Genomic DNA, 13,409 nt, shown 5'->3' on the forward strand with positions numbered 1-13,409 from the left:
AGTCTATTCTGGTTCCACTTTGTACTGCACCTTTTAAGTATCTTCAGAAGACTGAATTTCCACACCCTCTCCCAAAGTGCAATCAAGTCTTGGTACCCTGCGCAAGACCCACATACACACACTAGCACCTAGCACCATCCAAAGAGAACCTCAAACAGCATTTAATAAGCTCATAATAGTAGGATTAGCATCTGAAAATTGATGAGAGATATTTTCTTATTGTTTCATTGCAGGTAAGACCTACCAGGACAAGGCATGGCAACAATGATGGATCCTGTACGAATGTTCAAAAGTGAGTGACAATGATTACTACAAATGCTGACCTTGTAACTGCAAGAAAATTTTGAGTCTCCATTTTAACTTGGTATTTTAAGTTTTAAAATGTATAGGTTTTTTCTTATTCTCTTTTACCATAGGAAACTAAACCATTTCAAAATTAATAAGTTTTTCTAACATTTACTTTTTGTTCTTTAACACAAAAGTAAACAGCAGTGGCCCATACCTTGTGGTTTAGAAACTGGCTTACTAAATTTGGCATCACAGCAAGATATACTTATTTTGCATTTACTAAAATGTGCTTCTGACATTATGTGTGTGTACACTGCAGAGTACACAACTGTACACTTCAGCTGATTTGTTTCTTATAAAGATGTTGAAGCAAAGAAAGATTGTCCCTTTCAAATATGAGAATTTTAAAGACCATTTAAAAAGAAAGCCATCAGCATCAGAATAGTCTCTATCTAACCAGATGGGAAAAGCCTTTCAACTAGTCATGCATGCAGTACCTGCTATTCTCCCATTTTTGTTACTGAAAATTAACATCAAGAACCATAAACATATACTAGGAAGCTTCCAGTGTCAAGACATTGCTCCTATACACCTCAAGCACCTTTTCTCTTTTGTCTCTATCTGCACCTCCTGAGGCTGAGACCCACTCTTGTTCAGACAGAACAAAAAGCCAGTCAAACACCTCACAACTTGGTACTTGGTCCATCCACAACCAATCAACACAGGCTTTTGTGAAACACTGATTACACTAACTGCTGGACAAACAGAAGCAGCTGTGAGAGATACAGAGAACAATCTTCAAACTTAAGTTCACTTGTGGATAGTGCTCAGCTTAACAGCTACAAGTGTGAAATACCCGAACAGATTAAGGGACGTTATTTCTTTCTAAAATTGCACACTGATGTTGTATGGCAACACCTCTTCCTTGAACAAATAAATATCCTTTGGCTTTTTATGACATAAAGCTCTATAGTAAAGGAGAGAATGCAAGGTGTGTCCAGGGCTGCTGAGTTTCCAAAGTAGTTTTGCAAGACAACTATATCTCTCTATATATAGATTGCCTATTGCAGTCAGTAACAGTAAGCTAGAATTTCATTGTGATAAGAAACTTGCTTAGCTCACAGTGCAATGTGAAAGCTATAGAGCTGCCCATCACTCCCTATTTAGATACAGAGCAATGTATTCTAAATTAATTAAAACAGCAAGACTGCAATCGGCCTGTACACCCTATGTGTGGCACTATGTCACAACTGCCGTATGTGGACAGATTGTTACTTTCTTTTTTACCTCATTACAAATCTCAGTAAAGTAAAAAAGACTAACAATAACATTTTTATCTTTTCATCCTTTTCAGTGGCACTTTACAAATCCCTAGCTGTGTTTACACCTGCACTTCATGAGGCTACAGTATGTGAAAGTGTGGCCATTAGTAGTTACCAGATAACATGTTATTCCAATTATGACATGAAGTGATACCAAACCATCTTTAGAATCGATCTTAGTGCACAAGGAACTAAGTTTGTCTTTTGATTTTTGTGAACAAGATTTTGCGTATTTGTAAAACACCTATTACACACATATATCTGCAGTTTAAAATTACTCTTGTTCATGACAAGAATAACATACTGGTAACATACTGGTTTAGTGAAACAAGAACTTATCTGTTTGAAAAAGAAAACCTGACAAACAATGCTCACAAACCACTCCTGCACAGATACCTACTGGAGTTTCCACCAGCACCCATCCCACCATCAACTACAGTGTTCTCACAAAGGTAGTAACCGAAGGTTACACAGGGCTAACAGTAATCTAGCTTGACAGAGTGAAGAAACATGAGTTTGAAATATTCCAAGATAATTTTACTCCATGGGTGCACATATGAGCACAGGAGTCCACAGTATGGATGCTACTTCTCAATGGCAAGCACCAAAACAATTATGTAGAATAAACAGCAAAGTGATTAACCGCATCTGCTAATGAATTACAAGCATCTCAGCAGTGGAGGGCACTGCTGTCATTGCACTGGTAACATGCATAAGGCCAGTGTTGGAAACCATAAGTGTTATGACATTAGTTCCTACTACTCACCATGCTTAATGGGTGCTTCAATGGTAGCATCACTGAAGAGGAGTTCGTGATTGGACAGGAATATCATCAAAGCAGAGTTGAGCTACAACTCCAGAATCTTTATGGATTTGAGCTACTTCTGATTGAGCCATCAAGGCCCCTGGCTTACATCACTTCTTCTGGCTCCCAGAAGACTGGGAATTCAGATTATTTAGCTGTCCAGTGCAGGATTTTAAATCAGACTTTCATTAGAACACTGTTTTAGCTGTAGATATTTTTTGAGAAGTACTAAGAGGTAATCTATAATTTGAAAAGTGTGGTTAGTGTCCAGGCACCTTCACAGATGCATGAACATTGGCATGTGTTTCACAGGACAAAGTTTACACATCAAAACTGAACAACATGATTTATTTAAAATTCACTTCAAAATGCATTGTGTTTAGTTTCTTTTTTTAAAATGAACATTCAAAGCATCAAAATATTACTCATTTAGAAAGAACCTTTGTTAAGAATAAGATAATTTACATACTGTAGATTGTGGCTGTGAGGGGAGAGAAACAACCAGTGGTAGATTAGGCACAGTACTAAAGGCCAACATGCCAGAAAACAACACAGCTCTATGCTCAACTTTTAAATCATCTGGACAAAATAAAACACCTGGGCAGGAAAATAAAACCAACCACTTACTTGAGGGTGTTTGTGTAAAACAAAACAAAACAAAACAAAAGTGTTAGTAAGTTTTCTATCTAGACCTAACTCATTCACGTATTCAAAGACCTCTATCTTCTTCCAAATAACAAACAAGTGTTTCTAAACCAAGGCAGATTATTATTTGGAACTGGCATAGTAAAATAAAGGATCACAGTATACAGAGCTTAAAATCCTGTACCAGGAAAGAGGAACAAGTGGTTTACAAGGGGATCACTGAAGTATATTATCTAATTTTAAAAACAGAGATATAAAATATCAGTTGCATAGGGATTTAAATATAAGGCCAAGCAGGAGATTAAAGTAAAATAGAGATCATAAGAAGGGCACTATGGTGTCAAAACATAGGCTTTCCATTTGAATTAATGTCTAATTCAAAAATCACAGTATTTTGCTAGTACTACAAACAGTGAATGTCAAACTGTCCCATTAATCTTAAACTGAAAACTGACATTAGAACTTCTAAATAGTACAAAACTAAAGCTCATTGTCTAAACCTGATCAGTGTATTAGCACAACAGTGCTTGGTACGTACCTGATTTATATACTCTACCTTCTGTAAATAATATAAAGGTTATTTCTTGTTAATAAGTGTGAGATCACAATATTACTGCATGCCATCAGTGGTTTGCAGGCTTACTTGATATTTAATTATTCAGTCTTTAAAAGTGTAAGATCCCACCCTGCAGAATCTTCACCTATTGAACACAGAACACTGTCATTAATAAAATACAATGGAAGTTCCACCGCTAACAGCTAACATATAAGCCAGGATTGTAGGTCTAAACCCAGTACAGTTCATTATTATTAACTCACAGCAATTTTTGTTAGGAAGGTAACCTGTAGACTTCCAATAATCTTGCATGTATTAAATAGAAACAAGTACGTAACTAACGGTTGTCTCTTGGCATTTCAAGTAGATTATTCAATTGTGAAAGTATTTCCGCAAAATCGACTTTAAGTTGTTAAAACAAAGTTCAAATATTAATTTCTGTATCTACATGTAGCTTAATTAACCTAAAATTGCAAGGAATAGTAGTGTAAGGAAAAAAAATAATTCTCCAGATGAATTAGGCATTAAGGTACGCTAACTGGGAATACCTGAACCAACATTGTAACTGAAAAAGTGCATAAACACAGTAATACTACAAAAAAACGTGTTAACTACAGAACAAAAGGCTTTCTGAAAACTAAGTGATGCTATTTTACATGTTATTTACAAGTTGCCATTTTTCCAGAGACCACAGAGACAATTTATGATCTTAAAATTCCTTTGATATATTCAAAGTGTCCTTTGGCTTCCATCCTATTCAGTCAAGAACCTATTCACACACCAGTGAATCAGGTCCCGTACAAGTCGAACAACACTGCCACTGTGGTTCTGTAATTCTTCAAAATTCACTCCTTTCTGTTCTTCGAAGAAAAAGCAGTACTTTCATTTCACGCTCTTCGTAGGTGTTTCAGATTCCGTAGACTGTCTCCCGTCAGTCCATGCTTCTCGTGTACTCTTCAGTGCTAGCGTTTTCTGCTGGTCGACTACAACGTAATCAACTCTCTCATCTGCCACGCTGCTGCCTGAACCACTGCTCTTTTTCTGGGAAAGGCAAGAGAGAAAAAAACATATGTTACAATAAATGAACGATAAAAAGTGAGTAGATGTCCCAAACAGATATAGAGCAAGCACATGTTTCCCTAAAAGGTCCAACACAGGCTCTCTGATTGACTATTTGACAAACTAGTTAAGATGATCTTGCTGGAGGCTCCCTCCTTCCCAGCAATTACCTGTGAAGAAGTTTTAAACTCTTGATAGCAGAAATGCAAGAGTTGAAGATTTGCTTACCTTACGAGGTGGGGTAGATTTTCCCGAATCTAGGTCCAGATCTAAATACTCTACTTGTTTATCTCCTTTAGGTTTTACCATAGGGCTACTTCCTCCATCAAGACTATTGCTTCCAAACAAATTCTGAAATTATAATATAAATAACTTCAGCTACAAATATACATACCAATGGTCCACAGTATCAAATAGGCTTATTATGCCAAAATAATAAAGGTTAAAGAACTGACTGAGAGGTCTTGCAGTCAGTTAAACCATTCAAGTTTCATTGACATTGTATAACAAAGGGATATATTTTCAGCCAAAAGTGGGACAGAACTGAAGGCCAAAAGGAGGGAAAAACCCCCAAACCAACCCCCCAAAATTTAAGGTTGCCACCAAACCAATCTGTGCCTTCCACATAATGTCCCTTTGATATCATGAAATAAGAATGGAGTGTGTTTTGTTCTTTTTTAATGAAGTTGTTACATCTCAAATTTAGCATTACTTAATTACAAACTCTTTATTTCTTTAAACTGCTGTTAAATAGTGGCAAAAGTTCAAATGAAGCCTTTACATTTAATTGAAAGACCACGATTAAGCTGAAAATCAGAAAGTATCTGTCAATTGGTAAGACCAAAAGATTAAAGTTTGGAATTTTTGTGTACGGCTGCCTGAACTGAAGTTGCATTATATATACCTAAATTTCAATTAGCCCAGACTTTTACAACCTCACCTCCTCTGTCCTCTCCCAGCCTGATCCCTCCCTCTTAACAGGTGTTATAGGAACAGTACAATAGAAGGACTCTTCTCTAAAAGATAAAGAAAAAAAAAAGGAAGACAGAGGGCAGCAGTCAGCAAAAAATGAAGAGGAAGGAAGAAGGAAAGACAGAAGGGCAAGGCTGACAGCAACTTGAAAAAAAAGCAGAATAAAAAAGCAGAATATTGCTGATTTTATTAAATAAAACAGAAGTATGACATGTCCAAACCAGATGCTTCAAAGCTGATGACAGAAGATGCAAATGTATGGCCTCCATTCTAAGATGCAGTTGGAACCAATAAAAATTTCTAAAGCACCTACATAATTGTCACATTTTAAAACAAAGGACTTGAGATATCTGGAAATGTTCAGGTTCTCTAGGAAACAAAATATTTTATGGGTTAAAGCTTAATGGGCTGGGATTTTTAAATTACAGTTATTCATTAGATCTGTATCATCCAACTCTTTTACTTGCAAGTGGTAACAAGGACAAACACAACTGAGACAAAGTTCATTTTTGTTGCCCAAATTCTCTAACCAGATTTCTGCTTATTTAACATACAAAATCAGGTTCTGTATCAAAGTTTCCAGCATAACTAAAAAAAGCTATTACTCTTTAAATAAAAAATAATCTGTTATTTCAAACAAATTAGACAGGCAGAACACAGGCATTAGAAAACAGAAACTTTATACGTAAATGAAAATGAAAGGAAATCTGTAGAACGACCTTAAAAAATGAACGGTGCAAGCAAACAGAAGATATTAATGACAGTCTGAGCTGTGATATTAATTATACCACCTTGGCACTGAAGTTACCCCCCTGAAATGGCACTGTAAGAATCAACAGAAATCCTCAATTTGAACTGTGATTCTGCTGCAGGGAGAACTGGGGGCACAGGCAATTCTAAACCTTTGGGTCAAATGGGATGTTTCTTGCATCTATTATCAGTTACTTACCAATGCCCCTTGCAAGAGAGGGTCTAAGTTTTTACATCATCAGTTCCCCACTGCTGAAGCACACTTCACCTGAAAGCATGCCTGCACTGCTGGCAGATTGGATATCATACAAAGCACCAGCCAGGATGCTCTGCAAGGTCCTGAGCTTGCACTGAGTCAGAGCTGCCACAGAGGAGTCAGCAGAAGGGGGCTGCTCAGATGGACCCTAAAAGGCAGCATTCCAGAGGCAGCAGTGGTGAGCTGGAGAGGAGGGAGACTGGAGGAGAACAGGGAGGGTATCCAGAGCAGCAGGGGATGGGGAAGCAAGCAGCACTGGGAGAGGAGGAGAGTCCAGGGTGTAGTGAAATGGGCTAGCATATGCCATATATGGCAGCAGACGAACAGAACAAAAGAGGTGCTAGGCAGGCCCTCCCCAAAGAAGGTCTTTCATAATGCTTTAAAGATGAGAAATGCTGCTATATTCCCTAATAAGAGCCCAAGCCTTAAAAATGTGGTGAATGCATTGGCCTATACTGAACAAAAAGCTGAAATCAAGTACCGTTTTTTCTCCAGTGCTTTACGGGTCTTCTGGACCACACCTTAGTTTAAGTCCAGATCTACTGTTACTCTCTCAATTTAGAACACTATTATTGCTTGTACTTCTCTCTCTCTTTTTCACCCCCCCCAATCAAAACCAACAGCACACATCATTAACTTCTCCTAACTAGCTCTTCACTTACTGCACTGCAAGCTGAATATCTGAAGCTTTATTGTCTGAGAAAATTCTCCCCCAAAAGGGGAATACAGATATTCAATAAAAAAAAAAATCCCTTCTATCCTCTTTTCTGAAAGAAGCCTAATAAAAGTATATATTGCTCAGGTTTTACAGAAAGTAAAAAACAAATATAAACCCTTTTTCCCTCTGTTCCTTCCACGTTTCTTAGAAGATGTCCTTTTAATAAAGGCTTTTAAGCATGTCTCAAGAGATCCTGAGACAGTTTATTTCCCTTCATGTCATAATATTGAACTGGTGCATAGGCCAGGACAAGCAATTGCAAAGAAGAAGAAGCGTAAAAGTCACACATTGAACTGTTTTGTACAATAGATATGTACACTAACCATTCTCTTTATATGTTATTGTGCTCTTCTTCAGTGAAATCTTATTAAAAGATTTTTTCTACAGTTTTTCTACAGACATTTTATTATTATTTTGATCTAGAAGTATAAAGGGAGTGATGTTGAGTGGAAGAATCTGTGTTTGCATGATTTAAAGATAAGGACTGCACAGGAAGAGAGTAGTTAAGATGTAGATGTTACATACTGGGTCTTCAGTGGACTGATTTGGATTCATGGATACATAATTCTCTTCACTGTCGTGCGAGTCACTGCTGGAAGTTGTGCTATGAACTGAATCCGGTCTGGGAGACATGGGAAACCTGGAGGAGCTAATTACCAGGAATTATTTTACAAACAATACATCTTGAATATCTTAAACCTCCTGGTAAACAACAAAAATAAGCATATTAGAGTGGAAATTTTCATTCAAGTTTACTAGAGTATCACATTCTTTGGTTATACACAGCACCTTATTTAATATTACAAAATAGAAATTCATATGGACAATTTTTGTTTCAATGCATGTGAGCATATATACATATACACACACATATACACACACACTTCCAAAGGAAACCTCAATTTGTATTACACAGGCCAAAAATAAATACAGATGTACATACATTTATTAACATTCTAGTCAATGAAAACAATTACTCCAAATGAGGAAAAGCCAAGAAACTTACTCTCGTGCAAAGCTTCTGGTGATGGGAGATCTAACTGGAGCTTGTAGTTCTTCCCATTCAGGCAGAGGTTTTATTTCTAGAGGAGCTGGTTTTGCTACATAAGAAACAGACAATCTTAAACCACAGAACATTCCTAAACAAACATATATTTAATAACTTTTCAAAGCCTAAATAAATAAGAAAAATTACTATTTTTTAAATAGTAAATGCTATTTAGGAAAAGAAGACACTGTTCAGCTCCATGACATATTAACTTACATTTTTAATCTTTCCAGGTACTGAAAACCAATATAATTAGAAATCCCCCCACAATTTAAAAAATGTTCTAGACATCTATGTAGTAATTCTGTTTTGAAAAGAGACTCTGAAAATGGCAGGATCATGTTCTATCTTTAGTCTGCCCTGATGACTTGTTGAACTGACATAGGGCTGATGGACATATATTTAAGCAGAGCCAACTCTAGGTACTTTTTTTGGCTCACAGACAATTATTATGCAATCTCTGCCCTCACTGCATGCATGTGCCCTTTCTAATGAGGTTTCACTGCTCAGAGTGTGGGCAAAATCTGCAGCTAAGACTAAGTTTGCAAAAGAAAGACATGAACCAACACCAAGATTCAATTCCAAGAGGTGCTTGGCTTGCTTCAGTACTTATCAACAGTCAAACAGAGCAGTGGTGTGTTTGTGCCACCCATGACAGCTCACATTATTCTAGAAGAGGTGCCACTTTTAAATTCGATTTTCAGAACAGAACCACCAATAGAGTACTTCAGAATAGAGTACTAGTGAGAAACACATTATCCCCCCTCTGCAGCTTGCATGTTTCACCCCTCTTAAATCTTAGGGGAAAAAAAAAAAGGTATTAAAGTTTATATGATGGAAAAAAATAATAATAAAAAATCAAAATAATATAAAAATCACACAGTCAAACTGATGTCACAATTTGAATCGCAACCTCATCCTCCCTAAAACTGTTTTTAGAAAATAAAATGCAATGTCATTATAATAACATGCCTACCTCTCCTTGCCCCCCCCATCAGTTTTTATCGACAGATTTACTAAGATCAAATGTCAGGCATATAGTTCATGTGGAGTAACAGCTGTCAGAAGTGACCACATGAGGAACTGAGAGAAATCAGTTGCTTAATCAGTGTGGTTGTCTCACAAGGAAAAAGCAGAACTGTACTCATACTTTCATTATATACACTCTTCAAGACTGAGTTTATTAAAAAGTCAGCTATCATATATTGAACATAAGGACTCCTGATGCAAATTTTCTGGATAAGTCCTTACCCCTAACAGTTTTCTCCTTTTCTCTGCTAAGAAGTCACAATTACACACTCAAAGCACATCAAGCCTACTCCAGCAATTCTGCCACTTTAACTTACTTGCTCATAAAAAGCTGTCACCACGGACTCAGAAGAACTACAACTCATCTATCTCAAGATATAAGGTATCATATGAGACAAGAGTGGCAGAACTGAACTTGATGTAGGAAAGATGATATTAAAGCATGAGTGACACAAAAATGATCAGCTTGGCTCAAGTCCTCTGTAAAGGCCTAAGACTACCTGGCCAGGTATAAACAGCAGGCAAGGTACTGCTCCAGAAGAAATACTGAGGACTTTGTCCAAAGCCCACTGAAAACAGGAGAAATATTTCATCCAGTCGCAATAGGCTTTAGCAACCAAAGGTTATGACCAGTGACACATCTGTGAGATTTTTACCATTATTTGTAATCTCCTCTACTTCTTGTGACTATATAAGGCACCAACTTAGTTTGATGGGCTTTACTGAAGGTGCTAATTGCAATGCTCATTAAGATGCATAAATAAATCTCTCTACTAGCAAATGCTTAGAGGATCAATATTTTCCTTTATTTCAGTGTTTACCCAACAGCAAGAGACCCAAGTGAACTGTGTTTTCAGGTTATTGCCTAAGAAAAGTTATTTCAAGTAACTTACAGGTAAGTCATACATACTTGCTTCTAAATGAAGAGACAAAGGTAAATCCAAAATATGAACAGCTATAACTTAAAAGATCAGAACACTCATGTTAATGTCAAGGAAACGTTTCCATGTGCTGTTCAAGACAGAAAGACTTTAATTTCTTATACAGGAAACATTTTTGCTTGGTAAGGAAAATGCATCCATGATCTTAGATTACAACAGAAGTAAAAAAAAGACTATACAAGAGTTAAAGTTATTCTAGAAGAACAGTTTTCTTAATTTTTGTTTTACTTATTTTTATAAAGCTCCATATACATACAGTGCTAAAGTACATACCCTTTCTTCTTGTAGTAAAGTCACCTATGGTTTGTGAATCAGTTCGCTCTAAACCATGTGGTTTAGGTCTTAAAATTTTAGGACTTTGACCTAATTGGTAAAAAGAAGACTCTCTTAATAATATTCTGTTTGTAACTGGAAAATTGAATTTTGTAAATAAACAGCACAACCCCCTGCAGAAAAGGTTAATGCCACAAGCATAAGCAAGCTGCTGAAGGAGAGTTTTACAGTCTAGAGCTAGGTCTCACACTGAGGGCTTAAGCACCAAACCAGAAACAAAGAAAGCACTGCATGCAAGTAATTTGTCGGAGGCAAGCGTAAAAGGTATGCAAAAAAGCTAAAAAGTGCTTCTACAAATATTGTAACTGATTATTACTATTACCTAGTTTCAAGTTGCACTACATAAAAAAAAAAAAAATCATATTTTAAGAATACCTAGCATGACAGGGGACCAGTCACGTTTCAGATGCAAGTTGAGGTACCCTCAAAGAAATTAAATCCTCTTTAGTCACAGTATTAGTTTGGAAATAGTGATACTCTTGGGACATCTTCTATCCACTATGCACTTCCCATTTGAGAAGCCCCAAGAATCTTTTCCTACGCTGAATTCATTGTACTTGTTCCCTGAGGACTACATCTGTTGGTACCAAAACAACATCTCCAACCCTGCAGACACAGGGGGACTTTCTTTCCAAGCTCCCCCTATATACTGTTCTCATACGACAGCACAACCCATCCTCCACCACAAACAACCCTGTCATAAAATTGCATTCTCTAAACTTCTTTTTAATTGTATATAACTATATGCAAGTGCAGTAAATGCACTAATAATTCCCCAGTATGTTATGCTATCATACACTTTCATGCTATCGTGTTTTAGCATAACATTCTCCTGTGTTGTGCTACCACACAATAAAACACTTCAGATGAATCTGGTAACAAGGTGAAGAGTACAAACTAAGAGAACATTAGAGTTAATAAGCTGCCCACAGCCAGTAATACAAGCCCTCTTCCAACAAGGAAATTCTTAGCCTATTTGACCAAACTCTATGAGTGTTTCAGGTCATGCTGTCTATTTTAAAAGAATAAGATCAATAATGCATAATAACCCTTTCATGAAAGTCTATCTAACAAATAAATATCAGAAAAGGCGAGTGCCTTCAAGAGGTACACCAAGAAGCCATGTGAAAGGTAAATCTTTACAATAAACCAAATGAAAAGTTTAAGTCTGATTATGTTAGCAAGTTGCCCTACAGCATATAATGGTAAAGGACTGGTACAGACCCAGACGTGGGCTGGTGTTAACAGCACTGAGTGAGAATGCTCTGTAAGAAATAAACTTCACAGACTTGGCAACAAACACCAGAAGTTTGCAAATCTCTACCCCAAGGGTTTTGCGTATGAAGTGCTCTATTAATGTTATCGCTGAAGTATTGGGAATAATCAAGTAACAACAAGATAGATAAAAAGAAAGGTTTGGTATGGTATCTTAACTTCTACACACAGTGCTACTAAGAGAACAAGCAATTAAGACAAAATGCATTAATTGACTAGTAGTGCTGCATAGCAACTTCCTTAAAAAGAAAAGGACATGAAATGATTTTCACACAGACAGTTCTTTTCCAATTTCCAAATCAGATGGCTTGAAGTGCTGATGACAAGGCCAAGCAGTTGGGCAATGCTGACCAAAGACCCAGATTGTGAAGCGGTACATAGAGCATTTCTATAAAGCATGCTGTTGACTGGAGCCAAGTCAAAAGCACAACCCAACGCATTGGTATAGCTCATTCTTAGCTGATTTGATATTCTTAAGTACCTTGCCTACAATGCTGCGATAAAAGATTGTCTGTATAAAAAGGCCATGATCTTAAAAAGTGATTGAACAAATGTAGGAATTGAAATTCAAACACCTTTTATAAAAACAATTTGATGCTGACTATCATTACCTAATCATACTTATAAAACTGTGAAATATAAAACTATCTGATATGAAAGAAATTTGGCCCAATACAACTCAATTTAAAATTCCAATCAATGCATTGACCTGTGAGCACAGTTCGTAAGTACAGTGAGAAATCTAGCAGAGGTAACAGGGTTAATGAAATTACTTAACCAGTGTGTACTTTATCAACCTCTCTGCTCTTACAGCCAAACATACACTGAAGTGCCTGAAACCCACAATAGAGAAGACAAACACAAGGAACTCAGGGCTATGATTCATTATTTCTACTTCTGTTAACGATGCTATGTGGTCTCGTGCAGCTAACCTTCATAAACTATGATTATCCCCCATTTGTAAAACGTGGACATTATATAACTGCTTACACCATACTTAATTTAGTACTTACAAATCGTTCCGAGACTTTCAGAAGAGCTATTAAAGTAAGTGCAGGTCCCTATAATATTTCTCTTCTGCACCAAACAAGAACATACAAGATGTTCCAGCATAAAATAAACTCACTAAGCTTTCCTCTCTTGCTGCTGAAAGACTGTTCAACCTAAATAAATTTGGTGTCAAAACAGCTTGCTGCTACCAACCAGCCAGGATAATGCAATTTCTCTAGTTTAATATGTCACAGAAAGTTAAAATGTTTGCATAGGGTTATTTTTTCTCCTACTTGCTACAAAACAAAAAACAAAAGTCCCAATCTCTGTTAAGGACCTTACACTGTGCAACAGAGGAGACCTGACAACAGGTAAGGGAAAAGGGTAGGGGAGATCACAATCACAAAACTGAGGTTACTTGT

General features: G+C 36.8%; 2 protein-coding genes across 10 annotated transcripts in view; both read right to left on the reverse strand.

Annotated features, from left to right (window-relative positions):
• Positions 1-2,488, reverse strand: part of SMARCA5 (SNF2 related chromatin remodeling ATPase 5) — a 33,506-nt gene extending 31,018 nt beyond the window's left edge. Inside the window, exon 1 of the mRNA XM_080613722.1 lies at positions 2,377-2,488. Coding sequence (XP_080469848.1) covers positions 2,377-2,406 — 30 coding nt within the window. The 5' untranslated portion in view covers positions 2,407-2,488. The remainder of the gene's footprint in view (positions 1-2,376) is intronic.
• A 1,137-nt stretch (positions 2,489-3,625) lies between these two features.
• GAB1 (GRB2 associated binding protein 1) overlaps positions 3,626-13,409 on the reverse strand; it is a 99,269-nt gene continuing 89,485 nt past the window's right edge. For 2 of the 9 annotated variants that reach the window (XM_080619258.1, XM_080619255.1), the window contains exons 7-11: positions 10,663-10,752; positions 8,378-8,471; positions 7,897-8,020; positions 4,904-5,026; positions 3,972-4,657 (exon numbers count right to left, since the gene is read on the reverse strand). In XM_080619258.1, the coding sequence (XP_080475384.1) occupies positions 4,499-4,657; positions 4,904-5,026; positions 7,897-8,020; positions 8,378-8,471; positions 10,663-10,752 (590 nt within the window). In that variant the 3' untranslated portion in view covers positions 3,972-4,498. Of the gene's footprint in view, positions 3,762-3,971; positions 4,658-4,903; positions 5,027-5,615; positions 5,692-7,896; positions 8,074-8,377; positions 8,472-10,662; positions 10,753-13,409 lie in introns of those variants that run through there. The other 7 variants (XR_013956998.1, XM_080619256.1, XM_080619260.1 and 4 more) reach the window with 7 other exon arrangements.

This window comes from Psittacula echo, assembly GCF_963264785.1.
Source record: "Psittacula echo genome assembly, chromosome: 1".
In the NCBI taxonomy this organism is placed as follows: domain Eukaryota; kingdom Metazoa; phylum Chordata; class Aves; order Psittaciformes; family Psittacidae; genus Psittacula; species Psittacula echo.